The 27258-nt window shown below is 38.2% G+C and overlaps 1 protein-coding gene across 2 annotated transcripts; it reads right to left on the bottom strand.

The window, feature by feature from the left end:
* Positions 1-468: 468 nt before the first annotated feature.
* Positions 469-27258, bottom strand: Cadps (calcium-dependent secretion activator 1). Of its 2 annotated transcripts, none has more exons than XM_077408899.1 (15): positions 26770-27258; positions 15139-15714; positions 14603-14770; positions 13377-13868; positions 12805-13211; positions 12231-12695; positions 11408-11767; positions 10829-11074; positions 10153-10453; positions 8998-9154; positions 8405-8856; positions 7735-7893; positions 7497-7613; positions 7019-7257; positions 469-6750 (listed from the first exon to the last, which is right to left on the bottom strand). In XM_077408899.1, the coding sequence occupies exons 2-15, from the start codon at positions 15571-15573 to the stop codon at positions 6567-6569; spliced, it is 4182 nt and encodes a 1393-aa protein (XP_077265025.1). In that variant the 5' UTR covers positions 15574-15714; positions 26770-27258; the 3' UTR covers positions 469-6566. The 2 variants fall into 2 exon arrangements, with proteins under 2 accessions (XP_077265025.1, XP_077265026.1); XM_077408900.1 differs by lacking the exon at positions 26770-27258 and adding an exon at positions 19673-19813.

Genomic DNA, 27258 nt, shown 5'->3' with positions numbered 1-27258 from the left:
AATTTTTATTTTATTGCACCAGTGCTTTCCGGTGGTCTTGTCGAATTGCCGAAATTGCGTTTAAGACACTGCCATGCCCACAGCAACACCCAGGATGCCGCGGGTGCTGGACGATGATTCACATCATGCAGGATGCGATGCCGCGAGAAGCGCGAGATGAAGTTGGACGAGCACACGCGCAACGAACACAGAGGTACGCATTCTATACGGGACATAATGTATTATTATACATTTTACAACGTATACTTTATTAATTGCAATTACATGTATGCGTTTGCATTCTCTTGCCTCACATGCAAATTACTTACACAAATGCTCCACAAAAGGAAAAAAAATGAAAAGAACGTACCAACGTTTTCGCATATAGCCTCTCTCTCTGCGCGGCGTAATATTGTATATATTTATATTTATATATATATTTATATTTTTTTGTTTATATATATATATATATATATATATATATATATATTATATATATTATGTATATGCGTGAGTCCATAAGAAATACTTAATCGCTACGAGACATTCATAATCTACGTTGTCATGATCATGGTCGATGTCGCATTTAAGCACTGATCGATCGATAGTTTTTTTTCTTTTGTTTCTTTCTCTTTTTTCTTCTTTTTCTTCTTCTTCTTCTTCTTCATGCGATGTGTAACACTAAACTAGATCACAGTCGTTTCCGCTTTGCAGTCGAGTAAAGAGATGCGATTAATGTGTGTGCGTGCTCCGATGAGTGAGGGTGAATGAGAGAAAGGGAGAAAGAGAAAAAGAATGTGTGAGCGAGAAAGAGAGAATGAGACAGGCGGTGATTATCATTCATACGTTAAGCACTCCGATTAAGCAAGCACTCCGATTTTTCTACGGGCTCAGAAATTGGCGAGACAATGACACGAAGATTTAAAATTGCGCGTCGCTTATTTACAATGAAACTCATGCTCCTTTCAATCTTTTCTTTTCCTTCCTCTCCCTACACGAAAAAGAACGGAATTAAAGAGGATTCGAGCTCTGTTGGAATACCCGAAACGAAGAGGGAAAAGAAGGATGGAAAGTTAATCTTTTTTTTTATTTTTTTTTTTTTTTATTTTTATTCTTTCCGTATCTCCTTTCTTGCCTTTCGGCAATTCAAATCGAGATCGAATCCGTTCTAACTCCGTCTTCTCTTTACAAGATTTTCCTCTTTCGGCCGTTTTTCTCTTACAATGACAATGCTACGATGAAGATGTTGCGTGTTACATGCGTGTGTAAGTTATGTAATTATATTTACAGAAAAATGCGCACATTCATACCACGTTTACCTTCCGCTCTAGACTTTAATATGTGGGCGACAAACGATGAGAGCGAGTGTGATTTCTGTTCTCTTTTCTTTTCTTTTCGTCGTGAAAAACACATGACTGGATGATACCGATAATTGAATATATGCCGATCAAATCGTGCCGATTATTGAGAAGGAAATAAAGTGTCGGGATATGTGTTGTTTTTTTCTGTATCTTGTTTTGCTTTTTTTTTGTCGGAATTTTTATTAACGAGAGAACAACAGTTGAGTTAAAAGTTAAATCGACTAGAACACTGGCTAGAGTAAAAAGACCATATCTCTTCGATTCAAGTAAATTCATAGTTTCAACGCAAAACGGAGAGAGATAAGTGGAAAAGAAAAAAGAAAAAGAAAAGAGGGAGAGGGAGAGAGAGAGAAATATAGTAAAGGAGAAAAACTGACAGAAAAAGAAAGGAAATTATTACAGAATGAGGAGGAAAAAAAGACAAAGAAACAAGTGGAGAGAGCTGGCGACAAAAATATTCGTATCGAAGTTCAATCAGTGACGAGTTACCATTTTGACGGAGCAAACAGAGACGAACAGATCGAGATAAAATCGATAGACATCAGATAAATAGGTATAGGCAGACAGATAGACAGACAGATAGACAGAAAGAGTGAGAGAGAGATCATTTCGTAATTGTCCTAATCTAATTAGTCGTAGAGTATAGGAGAATTACCAATAGTAAGAATAACCACGATAATCATAATAATTCTAACGTCATTAGCATCGATAAGTGTAGTATAATAATTTAGCTTCTTTTTTTTTTTACTTTTGATAACGTTCCAAATTCCCCGCGCTTCGTTTCCTTTTCTTTGCTTTCGTTTTCTTCCTCCTACTTTTGCTTTCTTTGAGCTTAAAACGAGTCTCGCTCGCGCCTTGGCTTCTCGCTCTCGTAAAATCTCATCACATTCGCGACGGTAATTATCATATTACGGTGTGTGTAAGGCCGCGTTTACTTAATCAATATACATCGACGCGACGATAAGTCGTGCAATTACATCACGCTTCGCTGGTCGCTGTGATGCTAGTGGCGAAACATTCAAGCAGCTGTATAATAACGCGCTTATCTGGCTTCTGAATCATCCTTGTTTTCTGTTATTCTATCTCTTTTCCAATCATACATAAAATGTTGTAACCTTCAATACTGACATTGACATATATCGACAATCAAGTTTAAATTAGTATTTCGATAGCACTAATTTTTTAGTCAAAATCGTCGATAGACGACGCATAAAAAAATATTCTGTCAAGTGCGAAAATCGACGATGAGATTAAATTAAATTTTGTTATCTATTATACATATTGCCGAAAGTTATCTCGACAATTTTCAATAATTAAAATAAATATTATTAATATTAAAAGTCTCTTTTTTTAACTTGGATTTCTTCCAATTTATGTTTGAAAAAATTAATTTGGCTCAATACGACGAAGAAAAAAGAAAATTCCGAAGCGTGATAAAGGCATTTTTATCAGGCACCATTGTTGCAATCCGCGCATCTCGATTTAAAAAAAAATACATTAATTAAACCGAGAATCGAGCGCAAAAACGTAGCTTTAATTCGACGCTGTACGCGTTTTCCTTTCCTCAGGGAATCCATCGAAAACACGTAACAATATACCGAGATTAAAAGAATCCGTATACGGAGTGTGTAACAATTATCTCATTCTTTAGTTAGCGAACTAACATGCACTTGTTTTAAATTCCGACGAGAAAGAGGGAAAGAGTTATAGAGAAAGAGAGAGAAAGACACAGAGAAAGGATAGAGAGATTTAGAGAGAATAAGGGAGCTCGCTTTTCGTCGCCCTATTCTGTAAACGTATGCGATGCATCAAAAAATATTCTGTCAAGTTCGACAGTTCGACGATGAAAAGCATAACATCGTCCTGAAGAATTTGCTTTCGCCGCGCACACACATGCGTGTCGAAACAGGCTGTCGAGCCATGCGAATCTCTTTGAATGCGATCTCTTGCTTTTGCAACGTGAGCGCATGTGACAGAACGATCCTTTAATCTTTAATCCCTTTATAGATTTTCGCGCTCCGCTCTCGCGCGAGCTCTCTCTCTTTTTTTGTGTCATATAAAAAATTTACTCTTTCTCGTTTCGCCACCGCTAAAGTATGTACAAACGAATGGTAAATCCCTCGCCTCGCGTTCGCGCGACTGCTAACGTTTTGTAGTGTGTTCTTCTCTTCCTTCTTGTACGTTTAATTTTACTGCCTTACTCATCGTCGAAGTAGGGTGAAAAATGTGTCCGTTGCTAATCAGGCAGTGAAAAGTCGATATTCAACAAATAATTTAGCATAATCTATATTTCTCTTAAATGTAATTCCATATATATATATATATATTTATTATATATATATATATTATATATATATATTATATATATTATATATATATATATTTAAAAATATATATATATATATTTTTTTTTTTAATGAACCATATAAATTGTTCTATCTAATGGAGAAAAAATTTGCACGTTTTATTCCAAATATAAGCTTCGATTGTAAAATAATTGTAAATTAAATTATTATGTATTTTTATTAAATTGATTATATCATTTTTCGCATCTTACAATTCATCGCTCTAAAATAAATTTACATAAATAGCGGCATGCTTCTTAGGACTTGAGGTAGACAGAGAAAGCTCGAAGAGCTCGATATGAATACGATTTTGTTAGGATTTGTCTCGCGCGTTGATTTGAAAAGCAGAAATGCACAAACTGACTTAATGGACGAGATGCTGCAACGCAAGATAGCAAGGATTTCTTCGGGGACGTACATTTTTCATCCTGCTTCGTTGTTATACTTTCGCGTTTGATGCACTTTCAAGAGTTTATATCAAGCTGAATAAAAATATCCATTGATATACGAACGTTATATCGTGAGGTTTTGAAAATATATATGCGTCTCGTAATCGAGAGACAAGGCTTTCTTGCAATGTAAACCTACATAACACTTGTCTTTCACAGGACGTTAGTAGTATCGACGTATTGTTGACGACGATAATGAGGAAAAATAAAGCTAAAAAGATATATTTCTTCCATCGCGCGCGAGGGTAAAATTGAAAGCACTTCAATGCCGGATAACTCATTCTCGATTGAATCACTCTCAATAGCGACTCTCGACAGACAAATATCTGTAGTGAACATGATTGGGAATTACTCCCAAGTCCGTGATCATTTCAGAAAGAAAGTTCCACGTATATCAAGAGTTACTCTTAAGAATGAAAATTTGTCAAGTGAATGCACAATGTGTATTTAGTGCATACTGAGAAATTTTACTCAGCAGGATATTAATAGTCCTCATACGATTCTTATAAAAAGAACTCTTCCCTTACAGTCGAATAATGTTGAAAGAAATATTTTAACACTATTCGTTAATAAGCGAAGAATCCTCGGATTAATCTCTGACAGCGACTCGCGCTAGAAAAGTTCCTCACTTGCTCGCGCGTTCATTTCCTGCTCACAAATAAAGAATCGCGATTCATATTACAGACCGCGGATAATACCTAGCACATATCGATATTGAGTACACATTTATATACGTAACTTAGTTATAAAGTAGCTGTAAAATATCATAAATGTAACACAGATAAAAAATAACGTGCTATTACGCTCACTGCTTCTGATGGTTACCGGCAACCACTCGATCGCGACTAACTATAGCATGCATAGCCTTTCTATGTGTGTTTAATAATTAATAATTATAGTACCATCGGAAAAAAATCACGTGAGATAACAATATATTTAATATTAAATACTGAGATACCTATTTTTTATTGCCGTTTGGGAAACTATTGATTATTCATGCAAATTATATGTTAAACTCGTTTATCCATTGCTCACAATCTGATCTTGAAACATTGTATGCGTATTATGATATACATATATCTGAATAATATCAATCGTATCTATTCTTATACAAAATGCCTCAGACCACAAAAAATATTCAAGACACAGATGAATACGGAACGCGAAAATTAGCAGATATTTTATATCAATTAAATTTCAGAAATATATATAACGAAGCATTGTTAGAAAATAACTGAAAATTTTTACAAATAAATTTTGGTTTCAGATTCGCCGGAAAAGAAATATTTCCCGATGGAATCTTTCCCATCTCGCCTATTTTATTTTGTATCATAAAACAACGTCTCTTCCTGTTCTCTGTTTCACGACAAATTGCGACGATACGAGAGATCTTCCGTTCGAATCTATCGGGCGAATGGTCGTCCAACAGACAACAGCGATCGTACCTAACAGTTGAAAAACCATTGCCTCGTTGGTCGCAAAATTAATTCGATAACTTGATCAGTCGCGGTTTCTCTCCCGTCCCGTATTCCCTTTTCTGTTATCTTTTCGGGATTTTTCGCGTTTCCGTTTATCGCGGTCCCACCTAAGTCCTACCCCCCAAGTAACGTTGCAATCGACCCGAGAATCTTTTCCTACGCGAAATACGTACGTCCGTGCTCTTATCCTTCGACAACTAAATCCGCAAAAACAACTCGCGGTACGTACACAGACTAGGTAGGAAAAATCTGCATTCTGTACTTTGACGATTCAGCTAATATATATTAATGACGTTAGTCTGACACATGCAGACCACGACAGAATGTACATGAATACCTCATAATTACACGTTGCATATGCATGTATGTTTATATACATATACCTTTGTAATATGATTAGATATCTAGCGTTTATTCTGGTTATATCGTTCGTGTTCTCGCACAATCAGCCTTTCCGAGTATATTTCGACTATATTTTCGCTATTACCTGAGATCAAACATAAACAGTAATCGATTAATTAAAACGAGCCCACAACGATCGCATTATTCTCAACGCGCTTGTCGTTACGTATGTCTAATATGTATTATTACCTCAAATCCGAAAGCTATGACTAAATAAACGTAAATGTATCAACAATTAGTTGTTCGATGATTAATCAATAAGTAATTTTGTCAGCTCCGCACGTCGAACGTCGCGGCGAACGGCCGGAAACCTCCCTCAAAGAGAAATCCGCAATAAAACCGAAACGACCTGCTAGACGATAAAAGCCAACTGATCCGATCGATTGCATCGTTTAATCGTACCATTTGTTTATATGGACAAAACTCTAGATCATCATACTACCTATAGGGTACTGTCTACGCCTTTAGAAGTCTTCCCGTTCGCATCCCCTTATTTAGACGAAGGAACGTACTAGTCGAATGTAAGGTTTACTGGCAGAGTGCTAAAAACAACTAGAACCAATTGCTGGCTGAGCCCAATTTTGTAGAAAGACCGCCGATGCCCTTGCCAAACATACTACCGACTTTACCAACAACGTTCGAGGTGACGTTTCCTAAATTGACTTCTGTATCAACGATGTGTATTTTTGTCTTAGGTCTCTCCACCTCGTCATCATTGCCATTCTCCGAAAGTCCTCTGCAATGCAAAAGAGGATTAATTAACTTTTTTTAGTTGTAACGGGTAATATTTTTTTCAACTTACTAAAAAATTCCTTATTTCTAATAGCAAAAATTAAATGTGCAAATTAAATTACGTTTCAGAAAAATAGATAAAAATATATAGCTGCGATTTACAGAAAGGAATTATTTTCATAAAATATATGTATGTATAGTTTTTAATCATTTCTAGTTGCAAAGATAACTTCTTTGTCATACATTTAATGTTAGAGATTAAAAGATCTTACTCTTCGTTCTGAGCGCTCATGGTTAAGGCACAAGTTGCTTCTTCCGTCTTCATCCTCTTGTCTATAGTCTGATATGTCTTCGTGTTGAGTTTCTCCTCCATGACACCCTGGAGCTCAAAGTCCGAGTAGATCTTCTTCACGATATGAGCTAGGCAGGTACATTGATGCAAATGCAGGCTGTGATCGAGTCTCTCGGATAACCAGTTACAAAGCATTTGTATCTGCGCCGTATACCATTGCTGCAAATATAAATCAAAGTAATTCAATTAGAGAAAACGCCTTTACGATCAGGATTGGATCTTGGTAGCCTAATAATATTAATCGCGAAAATTTTATGTACAATATATATTCTTCGCCCTCAAAATAATTCGACGAAATTCCTCCCAATAATGTGAACTGCTAAAGCCGCTCCAACTTCTCTTTAGATACACAATTATATTAAAGGATTTTTTCGCGTACTATTTCGATCAACTCTTACCTCAAAAAAAGTTAAAATCCACAATTCGTCGAGGACTTTGCTGCGAATCTGATCCATGCAATTTCTCATGAAATTTACATAGGCTTGTCCCATTTCCTTCCCGCTTCCTGATACCTTCTGAAAAACGAATTATAAGACGTCGGTTAAAAACATTTCGATAATTCTCTTTGCATGCATTATCGCTCTCATGATATCTTTTTGGTTCTTCGCTAAATTATCAATTGAACGAAACGAATACCGTAAGACTGAGAATGGAGCCAATGAAAGAACCCTCGTCGTAACGCGACAGCTTAGACAGCGTCGCTTCCAATACCGTAATGAGCTTGTTAATCATTCCTTGATTCATTCCCGCTGACGTCTTTTCAATCATGTCATCGATCTTGGAGTGATATTGATGCTAGAAATATGGATTAATATAATAATAACAACACAAAATGTACCTGTTGTAAAGCAATTAACTTTACAACAATATTATTGTTATTAACGTGGAAAAATTATTTTATCAATATTCTTTTAGTAACATCAATAATATTTTAGACTCTATTGCAATGTATATTGATGCAACACTTTCTATGATTTTTAACAGTTCTCAACACTTTTTATGATAATTCCATTACATAAATATATCTTAAAAATAAAATAGCTATATATTTAGTATTAATTTATTAATTTTAAATAGAGATGAGAGAGAATACGAAGTAAAGTGTTAATTAAGCTCAATTAAGCTGAAATCAAATAATTCTCATGGATTTACTTTTACATGTATTTTACCAGATTTTGCCAGTAAGCAATTATATATTATATATCAACACACACACTAAAATTATTTTGTGAATAAAAGTGCAGAATGTTACATTTCGCGTTTCTCGACGATTTTCCTAAAGAGATCAGCCACCGAATGAACTTACCACATCGACTCCATCGACAGTACAAAGTTTAAAACTCTGATTCTTGGCGTCCAAAATAACGTTCACCATAGCGCACATTTCCGACGGTATGATATAATCTGTGGAGATAAAGGTCACGCCTTTCTTAAGCCACTGCTGGAAGGCCGCGTCGGTCCTCTGAATGCACGACTCCACCATGTCACATGCCATCAGTTTTAATCTCTGCTCGAGATGTTGCCTGAACTCCTGATCAGGCCAGTGCAACCCGCCGATGAACGATTGCAACGCATCCAACTTCCAGAAGAGATCCTCCGATGTGGCACAGCCGTTCCCCTTGATCTCCCATCGTTCCTTCTCGAAGCCCTTGTGAATCGACTGAGCGATCGACGTTTCCATAAGATCAACGTAACGCACCACCAACGGCGCGAACGTGTCGCGCAGATGCTGATGGAATCTCCCATTCTTCAAATTGTCTACGTGCAAATTAAATTTCGCGACCATCTATAGAATCCTTAAATCTAATCTCAAAGCACGACATCTCTGATACTTAAGATAAGAGAAGACAATCAAATTGAATCCTGTCAATCATAATTCTAGATGAGAATTAAACTCACCGTCGGTCCTGAGATAATCATTCATTATCTGGAACAGTGGAAAACTGTCCCACGTGTCTGGCGGTTGTTCTGCGAGTACTTTATCCATATCGACGGCAAATAGCGACCAGAAGATCTCGGCGTGCTCCACCATAAGATCGCTAAACCAGGCGAACGCCTGCGGTACAGTGTAGTAGGAGCGGATCGTGAAAATATTGGACATCGCACATATACGGTGGGCATGTTTCGTCTAGCTCGGGGTGATGGGGACGCCACCCTGAGCACGGGGCCCTCGAGTACCCAGAAGACACTACTTCTACTTCATAAATGTGCGTGAGAGAACGGTCGTAAAATTCGTAATGCTAAGCGACAAGCGTTTTCTGCACCTAAAATCTCAACGTGATTATTGATTCGAGCGAAACGTCGAGGAAGATATCGCAATCGAATGTTGATAAGACGCCTCTCATTTGCAAAAGATGTCTGGTGAGAAATGAAAGTGAAACTAAATTTAAACTAAACGCAGCAACGTATGTGAAGTACTAGGATAGACGCAGCAATGAATTATTCAATTCCTTTGCTAAATAAAAGTATTATTTTTGACGCGTATAATTTCTAATAATGGAAAAGAAATATTGATCGATAAAATTACTGTGGCGGTAACCGCATTTTAATTTATAATTATATATATATTAATTAAAAAATAATCGTTGGGGGTTCTCGAAAAAATATACAATATATACGAAAATAAGCGTAGATTGAACATTTGATATATCTTTGATGCATCCATCCTATTTATTGTCTTGTGACGTGTTTCATGATGTATATACATGATGTATGTATGTGCAAACTCGAAAACGCAACAACATAAAAAAAGTTAAGTGTTGCTCTTGTCTTTCTACAAGAAAATGAGTTCGTCTCTCAGTTGCAGTAGGATATCTCACGACGTCCGCAATTTAACGATTATTCTACATGAAAGCGACTTTCGCGGTGATAATAGAAGCTCTCTATGCAATTGTCTACGCGAGCCAATTGTCTACGACGACGAGAAGGAATGACGCGCGTTTGTCTTCTGAGGAGGTGGCCGGACCCTTACCAAGTCCGAGTTTCAAGGCATGCTGACCCTCTCTCTCGAGAGCCCCGAGAATCGACACTCAGTTCTAAAAACCCAACTAATACCTCCGAATAATGTTCTTCATTTTGCTGGAGCAGGTCGACGCATAACTCGGCGAGATGTATGAGATCCTCTAGCTTCTTGCTGGGAGGCACGCATGCCTCGCCGCTTAGATCATCCTCGATCTTTGCTTCGGCGGACAATTTTGTGTAATTTACAAGCGCTGCCGTTTCTAAGCAGTTCTTTATCAGAGCTTTCACTTCTTCCTGCGGCACAGGTGTCACGCTGTCCTTCATGAGAACGCGTTCCAAAAGAGATAAAGTCGCCTTCAACGCGCCTTCCGGACGCCCAAATGGAAAACTGTACCTGTTGCGAAAAGGAACACAGTTGGTGACATTTAATCGGACAAAGTAATGTTTTGGGAAATTATTTTTGGAAGAATATCAATTAGTCTATTTTTAAGAGATATTCCATTGTAAAATAGCTATTATAATAGCGTGCATGAAATTTAATTTCTTCCCAAGTAAAGACATACATATTATTATAAAAACTATTCAAATAAAAATCGCAACAAAAAAATAATTTTGAAAAAGAGAAAAGTGAATTTTATTAAAAGAAATTTAATTTTGAAATACATATTAAAAAATAATTTGTAGAACTAAATATTAAACGCTTAAATAATTCTTTGTAATAGTTATTTTTTATATCATTCACAGTTCGAAGGAGATTAGAATTTCTTACCTAAAGTTGGTGATTTGACTCTCGAGAATCTGTCTGAGCCGTTCCTTAATCTCCTGAAATTTATCTTTCTCTTCGTGAGTAATCGACCCCACGCCATCGGCGGATGTTGTGTTACCGTAAACATGAGTGGCACAGAAGGCGAAACTAAAGTGTATCAATGTCGGATCTATCATAAGCCCACGATTGATTCTATCCAACAGGTCATGAAGATAGCAGAGATGCCGAAAGCACCCGCGCACGCCATATCTATTGTCAGAAAACGGACGCTCAAGTATATATTGCAAACAAAAATAAAAGAGAAAAGAAATCGCTTTAATTCTGTTTATTTTTAGTATCTTGTAAGGCATATTATATTCATGAGATTATAAAAACATATTTGGTAAACAGATAATAAAATAAAAACAAGAATCGCATTAATTCTGTTTATTTTTAGTATCTTGTAAAACATGTATTTATGAGATATAAAAACATACACGTGATTAAAATAGATAATTAAATAAAAATAACAATGTAGATATTATCTTGCGAAAAAAAAACAGAGTAACCGGTTCAAATTTTGATAAAAATGAGCTTCATTACCTGGCACAATATTCATCCAGCACAAAAACTTGACCTGGCGAGAACCAGCCGAGAGAGCAGTAAGGATCGTTCAGTCTGTAGTCCAGGATCAAGTTCTGCAGGTACTTGAATAGACCATGATGGTCAAACTTGCATGGATCTGCACTGATATAATCCTCCATACCATGCTTCTTCGCGCGATCGGCGTCACCTTGAATCTTACTGATGGTTGAATTCTTGTCAGCCACAGAGACTGGCGGAGTGGGCTTGTGCGACTGGCCAGTCGCCCGATACATTGCCATTACCCACAAGTGACACTCGTTCTCGTCATCCGAGGCGTACACTATATTGTCGCCTTCGCGCACAGCGTTGAAGAAATACCTGTCGAATACATGCAATTCGTGATTGCGAATTGTGCAATTAGGACACACGATCTTCGCCTGTCAACTGTGAAATATCTTGCTCGATCACGTTGAAAAACTGACGTGTAAAAATTAAATGTTTTATGAATCGGACTAATCGAAAGCTAAATTGCTTTCCAAAAGAATTACTAATCAACTTTTGCTGTAAAATCAACTTAGAATCAACTTAGATGGAAATCTATTTTTTAAAGCTTTTGAATTATGTGAAACATTTAATAGCGTGGCTTTGCAATAATAAAACGAATTTGTTAAGTATCTACTACTAAAATAAAAGCAAAAATTGTCTTAATAAAAATTCGATAATTAACGTTTGACAACGAACGATTGCAATAAGCAATCTTACGAATCTGTGCGACTACGAGCATGCTGCTGCAGCAGGGATTAGGTATCTCTCGCTCTCTCTACGAGGGAGAGAAATTTACCTTCCTCCCTCCAAATCCATGCCGACCATGAGATTAGCAGAAACGGCCTCGATATAGTCCACTGTATAGCCATCGAGCTGCATCATTTCCGACGGCTCGCTTTTCTTTTCTTTGTACGAGCACATCGCAAATGTGTACTGCGAGACCTGGACCAACACAAAGTACCGCTTCTTCCACTTTTTCCATACGGACTTGCCCATCGCGTAGAGATAGCCGCAGTGCTTCATGTTGAGCGGCTTGTCCATACGGCAGGCGATCTTCATGCGTAGATCCTGATCGGCGCAATTCTTGGGCACGGTCATGCGATGCCACTCGGGCACTTTGCACGACAGCGGAGTGGGCCGCAGGATCACCTTGCCCAACTCCTTATCATCGAGCGCGAGCATCGCCGGATTCTCGGTGTACAGTCTGACCTTGACCACCGGCAGCGGGTGCATTGTCGTGAAGTCACCCTGAGTGTCCCACCTATAAATAGGACCCGTGGACGAGAATGATGCGTCGGCCTTGACCTCCCATTGGTATATCGCGATCGGGACCGAGCTCCGATCGTCGCGATTTCTCTTTCTTTACTCACATAGGCTTGGAGGCCTCGGCCTGATCGGTCTGCAGCTTCTCGCCGCCCTCCACCTCCATGGTGCAATAAACTATTCTATCGGGTGCTAGGCTTTTGAGGCCCTTGACCTCCATTACGACTACTTCCAGCTGGAAGGTCAGGCCAACGTCCATTTTCGTCAGCTGGGGATCGGAATCGGCGGAGTCGCCCTCCAGTTTAGCGAGGGAGCCCTGAGCGCGGCAGCGGGAGCGCTCACCACGATGGTTGTAGCGCTTCAGCTTCTGCAGCCCGTATTTGCTGTCTATCGAACCCTTGGAGACCGGTAACGACTCCAGATTAGTCATTAGCAGGTTGATAGACGACTTGAGCTCCTCGATGTAGAGCGACTCCATCTCTTTCAGAAGGAACCTGGGCATGAGCTTGCGGTTCTAGGGATAAAGAAGGAACGGTCGGCGTTCAGGAACGAGCAGAAGCGATCGGTGGAGTATCAGCGATGGAACAAATAGAAAGAACGTATCCATGTCCAAAATGAAACAGCATTAAAGTAGAATAAAAGCCGAAATGAAAAGAAGAAAAAGCAGCCGTCACGGTACCTTCTCCATCTCGTTGACTTTCTGTACGCGACCGTCCAGCTCCCTCCTGATGGCGGCAGCCTGTTCGTCGGCTGAGTCCAACAGGAGGGCGTTGAACAGAAGCTGGTGCTCGAATTTCTTGATGCCGAGAATCTGCTGAAACATGTCGTACAACTGCTCCTTCGACAGTATCAGCTCCGAGTTCAAAGACTGCTGTTGCATCCTGGAAGGCCTTTTAGTGTCTTCGTCACCAGTACCTTTCAAAATGCAATCAAATTTGGCCAACCAGGACGTAAGCACAGTCTCTTTGCTCAGTCCGTCGATTTCCGGGAGGCTCCGAACACGCTTCTCAATGTTCTTCTTGAATACCTCGCGGAAGTCGAGCTGGGAGCATGCACCGCTCTGCACCATTTGTACCACTCGGTCCGACTTCAGGAACACGTCGTAGTAATTCTGTATGGCATTATGGAATGCCTCGTCAGCCATGATTTGCGTCTCACCCTTCAAAAAGCTCTGCAATTCATATATACGAGCGCGTATATATTATAAATTCATTACAAGCGATATATCTCTTTCTCAATTTTCTTTCATGCTACAACATTCCTCTCATCCAAGTACACATATGATATAGATTTTGAATTTTGAATTTTATCGGTTGTTTTTTTCATTAACGTCTAAAACAATTTACAAAATAGGATCGATACATATCGAATATCCCTTAAGTAATATAGACATATATTATATTTCTGTAGATATATAAAAAAATTTTATTTGCATTTAATTTCGCTTAACAAGAAAAAAAAACCAGAAAAATTAATGTAGATTTCACGCAGCGATACAAGATGTAAAATACGATTGCGTTGGTATAACGGAGACAAGTCTATATTTACAGCGACCAATAATTTAATGCGATCGTACAGCTTCGATATATCTAAGAGCGGCGAAGGTGAAGGTTACAGGTTAAACTATAAGACTCTGTATAAGGCTTCGAAAAACGGCTATTCATCACGAATACGGTTTCTCTTATTTTATAAAATTATAAATACATGTAACGAACATTTAAGCAATATTTTTGTCCGAATAAAATAAGTAACGTAAGTGGACGATCAGTAGAGATAATATATGTTGTAGAGATTTAACAAAATTCTCGGCAAAAATGTACAATATTATTCTGCACGCACATTTCTTTTATTTCCGTATTTAATAAAAATTTAATTAATTACTTTCTATCCACTCTAGCGATTTACCTGAAAACGAGAACATATGGTCTCCAATTGTTGCTTCGTTACTTTCATCTGCCTTCGCGTCATGTCCATTGGTTGTTTGGCGTTGAACGGATAAGCGATACATCTAGATATGAAGACGTAAAGCTGAATCCGGGTTTTCCTTTGCTCTTCCTCCCTCTCTTGCTTGTCCTGAAGAAGACAAGAAAATTCGTATCAGCAGGACGAACGTGTTCGCGACGCGCGTTGTTAAAAAAATTGTCATCCTATTTCTTTTTACGAAAGAAACAGGACAAAGCAAAATGTTTCTCACAACCATTTCAACCGTCCACAAATTAAGAATCCTGTTATTTCTATAACATTAGATTTTCTCTTTGTAGCATGAAGAGAAATTCTCCAACGCACGTATTGCACATTCTTTATCATATTATCTATTTTATATCACACTTTATATCACACTTTTGTTATGGATATTTTTCCAAGCATCTAAAACAAAAATGCGGCGAGAGCAAAAAAATTTCCTCAACGAGAAACGAAAAAAATGCAGTACACTCGCGTACTTGCAACTCCGCTTCCGTCTTCTCGCTGGCCACCGAGGGTGACGGACTAGTGGGCCGCTGAGCATAATTCGCGGCATCCTGGGCTGCGCTCATCGATGGCGACAGGGAGTTCCTGGCGCTGGTGAGATTGGGCACATCCAAACCAGCCCCAGCGGTGTCCTGCGGTCCCGCAGCGACGCGACTCCCGGATCCATGGGTGCTCGCGGTGCTCGGCGGGCCCACATGATTCGGGCCGCCTGGCGAAGCGGTGAGGCCAGATGCGAGCGAGCCGACGCTACCGGAACCTGGACCGCTTCCAATGCTTCCGGGATGACGACGGGAACCATGAGAGCTGCCGCTCCCGGCACGGCCGCCGCCACCACCGCCACCGCCACCATGATGAGTGCTCTGATGATCCTCCTCACTCTCCTCTTCGGATGAACTTGGGTCTATCATCGTCTAAGAAGGGAAGGCTCTAAGGGAGTACGCACGCGGTTCTCGACCTCCCCCTCACAAGAGGCCCAGCCGCTTCACGTGGTTACGGAGCCGTCGTGTTCTACTGCTTCCGTAGCGTTGATCACGCGCTCTTCTGTAAAACTATAACATTTTTTTTTTTTTTAATTAATTTTTAATGTGATGTTATCTTTAATTATTAGAGGAAAAAACAGAGAGAAGAAGGAAGAGAGAGAGAGAGAGAGAGAGAGAGAGAGAGAATTTCTTACGTTATTTTTAAATATTTAACGCAACTGAGAATAATCGATGATAAAAACGGCATCGCCAAGCATTGTAATGAGATATTAATTAATGAACCTCTAATAAGTTAGTAGCTAGTCACATCAAACTATATGACTGAGGATTAATGCATTTTATAGTAGAAAGTAAAACTATAATTCCCTTTCTCTGACGCAAAGCCGGATTATTTCGTTAAACGTACAGCGTGTTAAATTATCTTGATTAAGTTAGAAATTTCATATTAAGTGTAATAAGGCAAGTTCTATAGTCACCGCGTTGCGCGATTGTTACGTCCATTATGTCTAACATAAGCGCGGAAGTTGCGTGTCAAATTGGCCTCCAGGTTCCTACGCGTAATTTCCATCTGATGTTTCGCGCAAAAGCGCGTATTCGACGCGAACTGCAACTTGCATAATTGCAGGCCGTCGTATGCAAAAGCGAAGAAAACCGTTTATCCTAATTCCGTTGTGCTGTCACGCGCGAAACAGCAATTTGCAATCCATCAGCGCCAGCGTCGAGTTTGCCGTGCTTTGCTACATCGCAAAAATTCCGAAAGAGCTCAGACGAGTCTTTGAGGCTAGTCCTTAATTCCGTTTCTCCATTAAGACCCTGGACCAAAAGTCCACAAATAAACCTTCGGCGAACACGATATACTATCAAAACGGAATTCAGAGCTGATAAAAGTAGCAGTGAAAAAATCAGCCACGCATCCTAACAGAAACAGGGATTCCGATAATATGTTGAAGAGATAACTGAATTTATCGGTTTCCAAGGTAACTTTGTGCGCGCAGCTTTGGCGCACGGCACGGTTCTAATCTTAATTATAATTTGAATAAATGATTAATTAACTAAAGACTCTAAATATTAACATTAACGAGTATTCGAGTAATGAGGAAAGGTGGTCTTTGAGAGTCAAACGTGGTTAGTTGTACGTGAATTAATGCTATATGACATTTAATTAATAATTTAATATAAATTATAAATTGTTTGTGTGTACATTTTGGCTCTACTTTGAACCATATCTTCAAATAATCTCCGACGAGCATTAGATGAGTATTTAAAAATTGATTGTACAAAGATAGTGTAATTTTCAAGAAAAAAACCAGAAAAGTACATTATCTTAGTACATTCAATTTTTAAATGCTCACCTTATGCTTGTCGGGCAGATTAAAATTATTTAATTTACCTATCACCGCGTTGCTGAAGATGGCTCAAAGTAGAACTGAAATGTACGATTTATGTTTTGTATTATAATATTAATTAAATGTTACATAGCGTTAACTCACGCACAAGTAATCGCGTTTACCTCTCAAAGCCCACTTTCCCTGCTACTCGTTAATTTTAATTATAACTGATCGTTTGAAAAGTCTGCCGCTTCTCTTAAAATGCTATCGGATTGCTTCGAGAGGATTCAATCGATTCTTTTACGAGAATTTATAATGATGAGAGTAAAGACTTGTCCGAAAGGAAGATATACAAATTGTTGTACATGTATATAGCTGTAGAATCTAATGTTTTAAACATTTTTAATGCCATTTAAAAATTTAAATGTTTGAAGATCGAAAGGTTTAAGAATATGACAAAGTCTAGGTCTAGAGTGAAAAATAAAACTAGTGAAATGACATACCATCGTTATTTTTATTACAACTATTTAAAATGCAATTATTATTGAAAACACGGAATCATTATGATTAAATTAAATGTCTTAAATATTCTAAAAATGTTGGTTACAACTTAGCACAATTTTCCATGTTATTTTTAATCACACGTACTTCATTAAAAACGCTGCTGTTTATTAGAAATGCATTCAACTGTAGAATATCCGTCATCTGTCGAATATCTTTCCCTTGCAAACGAACTTGCGAACGAAGAGAAGTGTCGAACGGATTTATTGACCTTTTCAACAGGATAAATACGTTCCCCTGTATTTATTGATTGACAGCATAATATGCTCCGCGTATAGAACGGTTCGTGGGCTACGGGTGGTAAAGCTTAATTGCATTTAATCTCTCCATACGCGCGATACAAGTCCATCGATAATTACACTGACCCTTTGATGTGTGCCTGTAATAGTATACAGTCCTTCGCCCACACTCTCGCGTGCGCACTCGATTTAAACTGTCTTCCGTCCTGCAAGGGACTCGCCTTCGAATCGGTATCGGAAAAGCGCATCGATGTGTGAAGATGCGTAATATCTTCGAATGCAGTGTCTTTGCAAATATATCGCGGCGACGAGATACACATAAAGTCCGCAAGCTTCTGCAAGGATACACGGAATCGATCGGAAAAGTATCCGAATTGTTTTCCACAAATTCGAGAGAGAGACTTATATAACGTATTACTGAAAAACCGTTATTATCCTCGCAATTCTCAATTTTCAATATTAAATTCCTCGATTGATAAGCTACAAATAAAGTCTTTGCTAAATTAATGTCGACGTGCAATTAAATGAAATATGGAGTTAAATTTTTATCTAATTCCTCTTTCTTTTAAGAAATAAATTTCCTCGTTTTAAAAGTTTATTTTAGTTGATCTAGGACATGTTTTTGTACAAGATAATTATTTACAAAATAAATTGGTATCTGTCTTGTCAAAAATCCTATCTATAATAGGTATCTTATAATTCCAGTTAACTAATTTTTTTACAATGTTTTTCAAATTTATTTTTACTGAATTAAATAAAAATTAGTCAATAAAGTAGAGTTACCATTAAACTGTCGCAAAATTCTTAATCGACTAACGGCTCAATTTCGATTTAATATTGTTGAAATATTATAATGCATTGCGTCGTGTTTGTATAGTACGTTGGTTTACTTTTGTTAGAGGATCTAATTTCGAACAAGATGTTTCACGAGATGGATGGAAATGCCGGCAGATCCTTTTCAATGGCATAATGTTCTCGGGGTTTAAATGCGCCAACGGAGAAACGTTGCTTGCATCTAACGAAGAATTAATTTGATGAGAATTGGTTGGCGAATTGCTTTATTCCGCACGACTTGGCATAATTTTAAAATGATGAATTTTATACTCGATTCTTTACAAATTAATTTTCATAATAGATTAATAAAAAAAGAAAGTTAATCGCGCAATATTTATGTGCGAAAGTTATAGAAAAATACATACACATAATGTAAAAGTATATCTATTACATTGCAGCTAATTAATTAACGCGCTGCTAGCTGCTACTAGTAGTTATTAATTCTGTTTGCTGCTAATTTCTCATTCTCTTTATTCTCATCGTGGTTTTTATTAAATTATTATGAAGTGAATTAAAAACGCACGAGTTGCGGTAACGATTTATCTATAATAGTATTATTTATATCACTTTGGACCCACTTGTTTGTTTTTCTTTGCCGTTCCTTCATTGCGTCATATTTGATAAATATTTTCACAACACTCTCTTCACAAACAGTTTTTGTAGACTTTATATACAAAAATTTTTATGCAACATTCTCAAATTATTTGCACCAGATTCGCAGTTTTCAAACATTTTATCTGGTTTTCATAGAGATGTACATGCGGTTCCTCACGTTAGCGTAACATATCAGCGCATTAAATTCTACTGCACGGGAAGGAAACTCGGTTGGCGAGCAGTAACTAACGTGCCGCGGGACTTAAACGCGCAGAAGCCGTCGATAAGGAACTTCCGGCTGGCGAAATCGAAGCGAAGAAAACTATTCGCGAGACGAGAGCCAGAGGAAGGGAAAGAGAGAGAGAGAGAGAGAGAGAGAGAGAGAGAGAGAGAGAGAGAGAGAGAGAGAGAGAGAGAGAGAGAGAGAGAGAGAGAGAGAGAGAGAAACGGAGTCTACGACCGAGTTCTGACCTGCGATCAGGATCAGGTTCAACCACGATCGCGCAGAGGAGAGAGACGTGTGCGAGGAGGGCGCGTATGCGTTTTCTCTCTCCTTTCTGGAATTTTTACAGACGCGACAATCGATTTCCGCGTGCAATGTCGAGCGCTCTCGGCGCGAATGCAGAAAGCGAACTGGAACGGAAGAAAGACGTGCGTGGCCGTCACGGTGCACACATATCGATTGTCGCCAGCCGTCCTTCTCACTTCCTCTTTCTCTCATTTCTCTTTCGAGCTCTATATCTGATTCACTCGCGCGACACGTACGCACGCGTGTGCATGGCACCGTGATAACGGCGGGCGAGCGAATAGAATTCCAGCCACGGGTCTGGAAAATCGGAAGAAATTAGGGAATATCGGAGAGAGTTGGAAAAATTTGGAAAAAAATTTCTGAATCTCTCAGACCCAAAAAGAATTAAATGGAAAATTCCTTAATCGACTAGGTTGTACGAATTATCATTAAGAATTATGTCATCTTGTCTGATGCTTTTGATTTGTATAGGCTTATTTCTTGACGTATTTATCTCTTCCTAGGTCAACATTTTATAAGTGATTATTGACGCAGATTTTTAACATATTTTATCAAATATCTACACATTAAATATAAAAATAATAATACTAATAAAGTTAAAATCATAATACTGATATTGCTATTTTTTTCAAATTCATTCTGCAATCATCGCAACAATCGCATCCAGCAGATTTTTTTCAGTAAATATGAAAAACTTTATCACATAGTATTTTTTATTATTATAGTATTTTATTATAAAATTGTATTGCTGTATGTGTGTATAATGCTAGAAGAAGACTTTTCTTACTAGTCTTTCTTTCTTCAGCCAGGCAAGCACCCCTCGATTCTAAACTTTTACACTTGATCACTTTTATAATTCAAATGATAATAAGAAATATTAACCGTGGGAAGAAAATCAATTTTATATAATATATTGGCACGTCGCGTCAGTGAGAAATGTTGAGAGAAATCTCAGTCGTTGCGAAAAATGCCATGAAATACGCGCAAAGCTGAGCTAAGCTACAGTAAAATATTTTTACGACGTACAACAAAATAGCGTAAAGTGATATAATTAATATCATCTAGCTAATGGGATAGAACATGAATGATGCTTTCTGGTTTAATTTTCAAATGAAATATACGTGAGGCCAGCCGGTACCCGATCGGCGGCGCGCCGGCTCTCTCTTTCTCTCGCTCTCGTATGATCGTTATATTGTAACAATATACACATCCAGCTCGCGTACAAAAGCACGTGTATACGGGCGTGTTAATGCCTAACGCAGAAATGCAAATGTTTCCACCGTTGTAACGTTGATACAGAGCGTGCGCGCGGGCGCGATTCCTGGGCCGGGAACGGGGAAAGTGAAATACCGCGAATCCGAGATACGTAAAAGCGGATAGTCAATGTGGAGCAACGTGTGGCCGTTATCAGATACGCGCCCGGCGCACATTCGTATGCAGACACGATGAATATTTAACGATACGAAATAACACGTCTGGCGTAAAGGGATTTAGAATAACATAGATAACGTTGTAACGGTTGAAATGATCCGGGAGTAACGGCGACATTACGCTGCGGGAAATGTATATAATGTTTATGTTAAATACGCATATGCTACGTTCGAAGAACAATTGGCATCGCGAATAGTAATTGCGTAAGCGTCAAGTTCGGTTAATAATTACAACTGAATTGTCGATTGTAATACCTTGCAATGAAATCGTTGGATCGGTATTGCGCACGTAACAAATTAGATATAATAAAGATCATTGAATGTTTTTTACATATTAATAGAAAAGTAAATAACGAGATTTAGCCGCAGCTAATGATTACTGACTGAAATTAAAACATAAAAGGAATAATTAATTCTAATACGGATACTTCATAGAACATTAAAAGTAGTATATAATTTTATCTTATTGCTTTCTTTATTTCTTCGTTGTGTAATTTATGACCGTCTTTCTCATTATACAAAGACAAGTAATTGATATTGTTCCCCATCTGTTCAGTTGCATAAGCGCGGTTTATTATCAAAGGTAACGCTCTGATTATAGTTTCCCCGATATTAACCATAGTAATCCGGTATTAAAATTGTAGAGATTATAGAATCCATTATTGTGTAGAGATAATAGAAAAATCGAACGCGTTAATTTTTTATAAAGGTCGATCATAAATTTCGAAGGAAAAAAGGGATGGGTGCTACGCTCATATTTCGTTCATTCCGAAATATCCGCGGCGTACATGCCAAAAGTGCGAGAGTGTTAGCGGTGCGTCAAACTATCACTTGACACAACTGAATCCTGTGGCAGATAAACGCTCGTAAATAACATTCGATAGTGATAAAAATGAGAGGACCATCAACGTCCGCAGGTTTAGGTGAAAAGCGGTCGAAAACGGATTACGTAACACAACGCGAAGTTTATCAAGTTAAGATACTAATCCCGCATGTACAACGGTATAGATACCGGTACGGGCGATTAACTTATTGGATTGTGTAAACGCGACCCACGGGGAAAAGTTTCGAAATAGCAACGCGGGGTGGTGGAAGAAAAAGGAGATGGATCCGGGGCACACCGACTGCGCCGTAGTTGTGACGCGAAATTTCCGCCAAACTTATATACGAAGAAATCGATAATCGCGGTTACGTGTGTATATACATGTGTGTTGTGTAGCGTTCGGTTTTGGTAATCAGCGGCGTGCCCCTTCGCTGCATATTTTCCAATTCGCAGCCGGATTTAGATCGGAGCTACAGCTTAGGGCTTTGCCTATAGCGTCACATCCGCGCAAGAGATATTTATATGTTATAGAATTTATTTTTATTTGAAGGGTATTTCGTAGAACTATGCTAAAAAAGGAATCTCCGGACTGTCACTGTCAATATTTAAATTAATAGTATTAGCGATCGTATAGGAATTCGTAAGCAAATAATTTGCACCAATAAGTTATAGAAGATCGATAAGCCGTGTTCAGTTTCGTCCGGTATCGCTCAGTTTTACTAATTACCAACGCATTACCGATGCACATTTTTCGCATTCCACCTCTCTCTTCGTTAAATAAACGGTGACACAACGGAGAATACCATCGCGTTGGTTAAAACCGGTTGCTTAGGAATACTTAGATAGAAAATTAAACAAAATAAATTTCATCATTTTATTTTCTGATGAGTAGAGACATTTTTAAAACAAATTTCAAATTATTATTTCTTTCGCAGCTTTTAATACTTAAAATTAAATCTCGAATTCTAAAACTTATATATCTCTAAATAAGATTTAACAATTCCAAAATTACTTAAGATAAGAAAATAATTCTGTAAATTATTTATAATCAAAAGAATTTTTGCTTTTTATATATTACATTTTAAAAAACTTGAAGAAAAAAGCAAATAAATATAATGATAATAGTGTAATAGTGATATAAATTTGATAATAAGAAAAATGAAAAAGACAGACTTATAGTGTTCTATTATAATAATCAATTGACTTAGCGCTAAATATAACTCTTTCATTACGTTTATAGCGATTTTTTAAAAACGTCACTTTTTCATCAGAAATTTTATTATACTATCTCCGATGTTGGAGGCTCTTCGGCCGGTGATAGGAAATGCCGTGTCAATCGAATTTCCAGGCATATGCCAATGCTTTCAGCTCGACATTGATGCGCTCCTTTATCTGCGCTTATTAAATATGGCGCGCATTGATCCACTTATTATCATAGCGCACGTCACTTCCATCAATCCATGACAATTTTTACAAACGGCAAGTCTTGTCGCCTCTTCGCGATACGTTTTCGTATATCTTTATCGAAGAGACGCATGTTAATTTTCTCTTTAGCAGAAATGATATTTGCAGGAAAAACACGAAAGGGAGAATATAAGCGGTAGGTAACTGCGAGTTATATATTTAGAGCACACAAGAATATATATGACAAGACGATTATTTCAAAATGCACTGCACTTCTTCCTCCTGTCTCTTTTTATATAGCTTGATTTTTACATTAAAGCCGAGACAAGGAGTAAGAGGGTTAAAGTTAGACCCGGTAAAACCTGCGATATTATTTTTATCGTTTACGAGGTCATGTTTTTTATCAAGATTAAACCAGTACGTCATATAGTACTACCTGTATCGAACCGTGCGAAAGAATAAACATATTGATTTTCACCGGCCTATTTACCAGCACGTATTCCACATTGCGTTACGTCAGATTCGTTTCAACAAATTTTAGAATACACAAGTTCAAAAACGACTAACTAGATTTTCTCACGTTATTTATATAAAAATTTAAAATTCCTGTGCAATATAGCGAGTGTCATATCGCTTGTACATACAATAAAATACTTGTTTATACGTTTATAGTTTATAAACATTTAGAGAAGTTAATTTTTTTACAAATTTAAGATGTTTTACAGTCATAGAAAAATAGTAGTCGCCTTTAATGTCGAAGCATTATCTATATATATAAAACAAAGTCGGGTTAGTTACACCACTTATAACTCAAGAACGGCTGGACAGATTTTAATGATCTATGATTTGTTGGATTCGTCTCCGCCCTGAATAGCATAATAACTAAAAAAAAATAAAAAAATAAAAAAATTAATCTAGAAAGATATCCAAATACACATAGACAAATACCGGGGCCGGGGCGAAGCCCGGCGGGGCATGCTAGTACATATATAAAATAATAATCATGTTTTATAATTTTTCTGTAATGGCTATATGGAAATGTCGAGACATTTATAATGAAGGCCGTCAACACGCAAAAAATAAATAAATGATAATTTTAGTAATTAATTTTAATAAAGATTTTAGTCGGAATCAAAGTGTTTGTATATAGTTACTGCTAAAAATTAAATGGTTGCCATGCTTTAGCAATTGCCTTCAGACAATCTTTGCTAAGAAAAACGTGTTTATATTCATTGAAAAATTTGCAGGTAAACAACTTTTAGAATATCTCGTTGCCCAACCATGACAAGGAAAATATCTCAACTATAAACGGGATTTCAATACAACGATGATCGACGCACATGTGATTTAAATTTTATTTCCGCTCCGTAAATTTGCGCGACAGCGAATGCCAAAAAAAACACGACTTTAAATTTTCCTGTATGTACATTAAAACACGACAGTGCTATATCTCCCGCATGGTCGATAAATCGTTCTGTGAACAGCTTGAATGGCGATGCCGTCGCTGATACACCATTCACAAAGCACGGCACAGAAAAATCTCATTCCATTTCGAAGACCGAACGTAGACTGATTTTGCAACATATGCTCCATGCGCGCCGCGCTTCATTTTTTGCTATACACATATGTATATATGTCTTTGCACAAAGAAAATCGTCCGTAATATGATCGATGCGATTTCCAATACTAGATAAAAAATGTCTAAACACACATAGAAGGAGCGATATATCGTCCATAGTTTATGAAATTCCGATTTCGTTATCCTTGTCCTGGCCAATTTAGATCTCTACTATAGTTAGTAAAAGTAATAGCAACGCCAGCGAGACGATTGGCAATACAATTCATATAGATACATTATACATATATATAATTTCACAATAATTATATCAAATTTATATACAGAATACACACTAGAATCCATGAGGCTAGTTTCAATTACAGTTTATTTACCGACTCTTCCGATTTAATTGTTTGAAGTTAATTATATTTATTGCAATTATTTAAGTATCTAATTTAAAATTAAAAATTGCATCAATGTCTTAGAAAAGTAAAACTTACAATGGTGAAATATTTTTGACGTTTGCAAAAAATATTTATTTCTAGCCATTTTAATATCGGGACATTTAATATAGTACGAAAATCATTAATATGCCAAAACAGAATCAATTTAAAAATAATTAAAATTTTAAAAAATTTACTAAGAAATATTTAATAAAAATAAAATTGAATATTTTGGAATGTTCTATACCTGCATTCAATATCGTGCAGGAAAAAAATTGTCTAATAGAAGTTGACCAAAAAAATTGCTTTTTCGTCAAAATTCAATCAAAAAGTATTATTTTGAATTTTTGCGTACTAGCTGGATCTCTTGTTAAAATTCTAATCTCGTTGTTGAAATTCTAATCGTGATCGCAACGGAAATTTTTCGGTGCACCACTACGTTTGTTATCGTCGGCTTGCGAGAGATCTTCTAGAGCAGCCATATAGAACCACGGTTTAATTCGCATAGAAACGTGTAATCTCATCGTTCGATCGGCTTTCACGTCCATCGGATGCCGATATCAACCGCGACGTTTCCGTTCATCCTCGACATTCAAGCCGACGAGGCGCACACGTAAAAAATCGATAGCCGCCTCGATTTACTATGACACACCGCCGCTACGTGCGTCCTTCCACGCTCGCCGAAGCGGAATCCGACTTCCTCGTCCGGCTGTTAGAATATCGTAAACCAACTAGCAGTCTAGCTGGGTGCAATGTAAATTCAGAATCAACGCCAACTGGTCTGAATTAATTAGATTATTAATTTTAGCAAATCACACACAGATTATTCCGAGAATTATCCTCCATTAGCTTACAGAGATTAGTAGATGGTCGAGCTAAAGCCATCGTCAACTAAATCATCCGTTACTGTTGCCGATTAATTGTTCGATAATAAAAAAATTATCATTACCGTTTGGGCCAGTTTGCCAATGGCTGGTCGTCACCACTACACGACGACGATCCGATAATCCGACACGATTTCACGGCACGCGTCTCGACACGACAGTTATTGCGTTTTAGAGATCGCGAAGGCAGACCGCACGGTGGTGCGAACTCCTGGCCGACCGAGAAGCTTCCGCGCGTACGAGTTTTCCTTGCGGCGTGTTATTGATCTAGCACAGTGTCGAACGCGGCTTCGAAGCCAGGCTCGCCATTGCCCTAGGCACACTCAATGGTGCACGTTTCGTGGCCTGGGTGTGTCATTACGATGCCCACGGACTGTCAATGGGCTTCGGAACGACGGTTCTCCCGGCGGTCTCCCATTGAGCGAGCTTGCAAGCTCGATCTGAGATGGAGACGTGTAAATACTCGTAAAATCGCGAGTATTTCGATGTGGACTAACCTCCTGTATCAACCGGTGCGTGGTCGGGATTCCCTGATGGTCTGCCAGAATGCCATTCCGCTGCGACGTTTGCGATTGAGAAAGAACGCGAACAGCACAGCGAACGACGATGCCACGGCGCGGCGGCGGTACGATGTGACGGTCTGAGGTCTGACCGGTGCGTGCCGTATCCACTTGCAAAATAGATCGAGCGACGCTCGATAGCGGGACGAACGTCGGTCGTTCGGGATGAACGCGAGGAATCGGAAGAGAGAAGAATGCAAGGATAGGGAGAGAAAGAGAGAGAAGGAGAGAAGAGAGAGAGAAAGCAAAAGAGGGAAAAAACGAGAAAAAGAAAGAGAAAGAGAGAGAGAGGGAGAAAGAATGAGGCTGGACGGCGCTCGAAGGAACGAGAAGAGGAATCGTCTGCGAGGGTGGAAGCGGCGGACGGACAGACCCTTCGTGATCCGCAAGCTGGCGTGTTCAAACTGCGACCGCTCCGTCGACTGC

The sequence above is a fragment of the Temnothorax americanus genome, unplaced genomic scaffold (assembly GCF_048541705.1).
Source record: "Temnothorax americanus isolate GAGA-0224 unplaced genomic scaffold, ASM4854170v1 Scaffold25, whole genome shotgun sequence".
In the NCBI taxonomy this organism is placed as follows: domain Eukaryota; kingdom Metazoa; phylum Arthropoda; class Insecta; order Hymenoptera; family Formicidae; genus Temnothorax; species Temnothorax americanus.
This window is presented reverse-complemented; position numbering and strand designations above follow the sequence as displayed.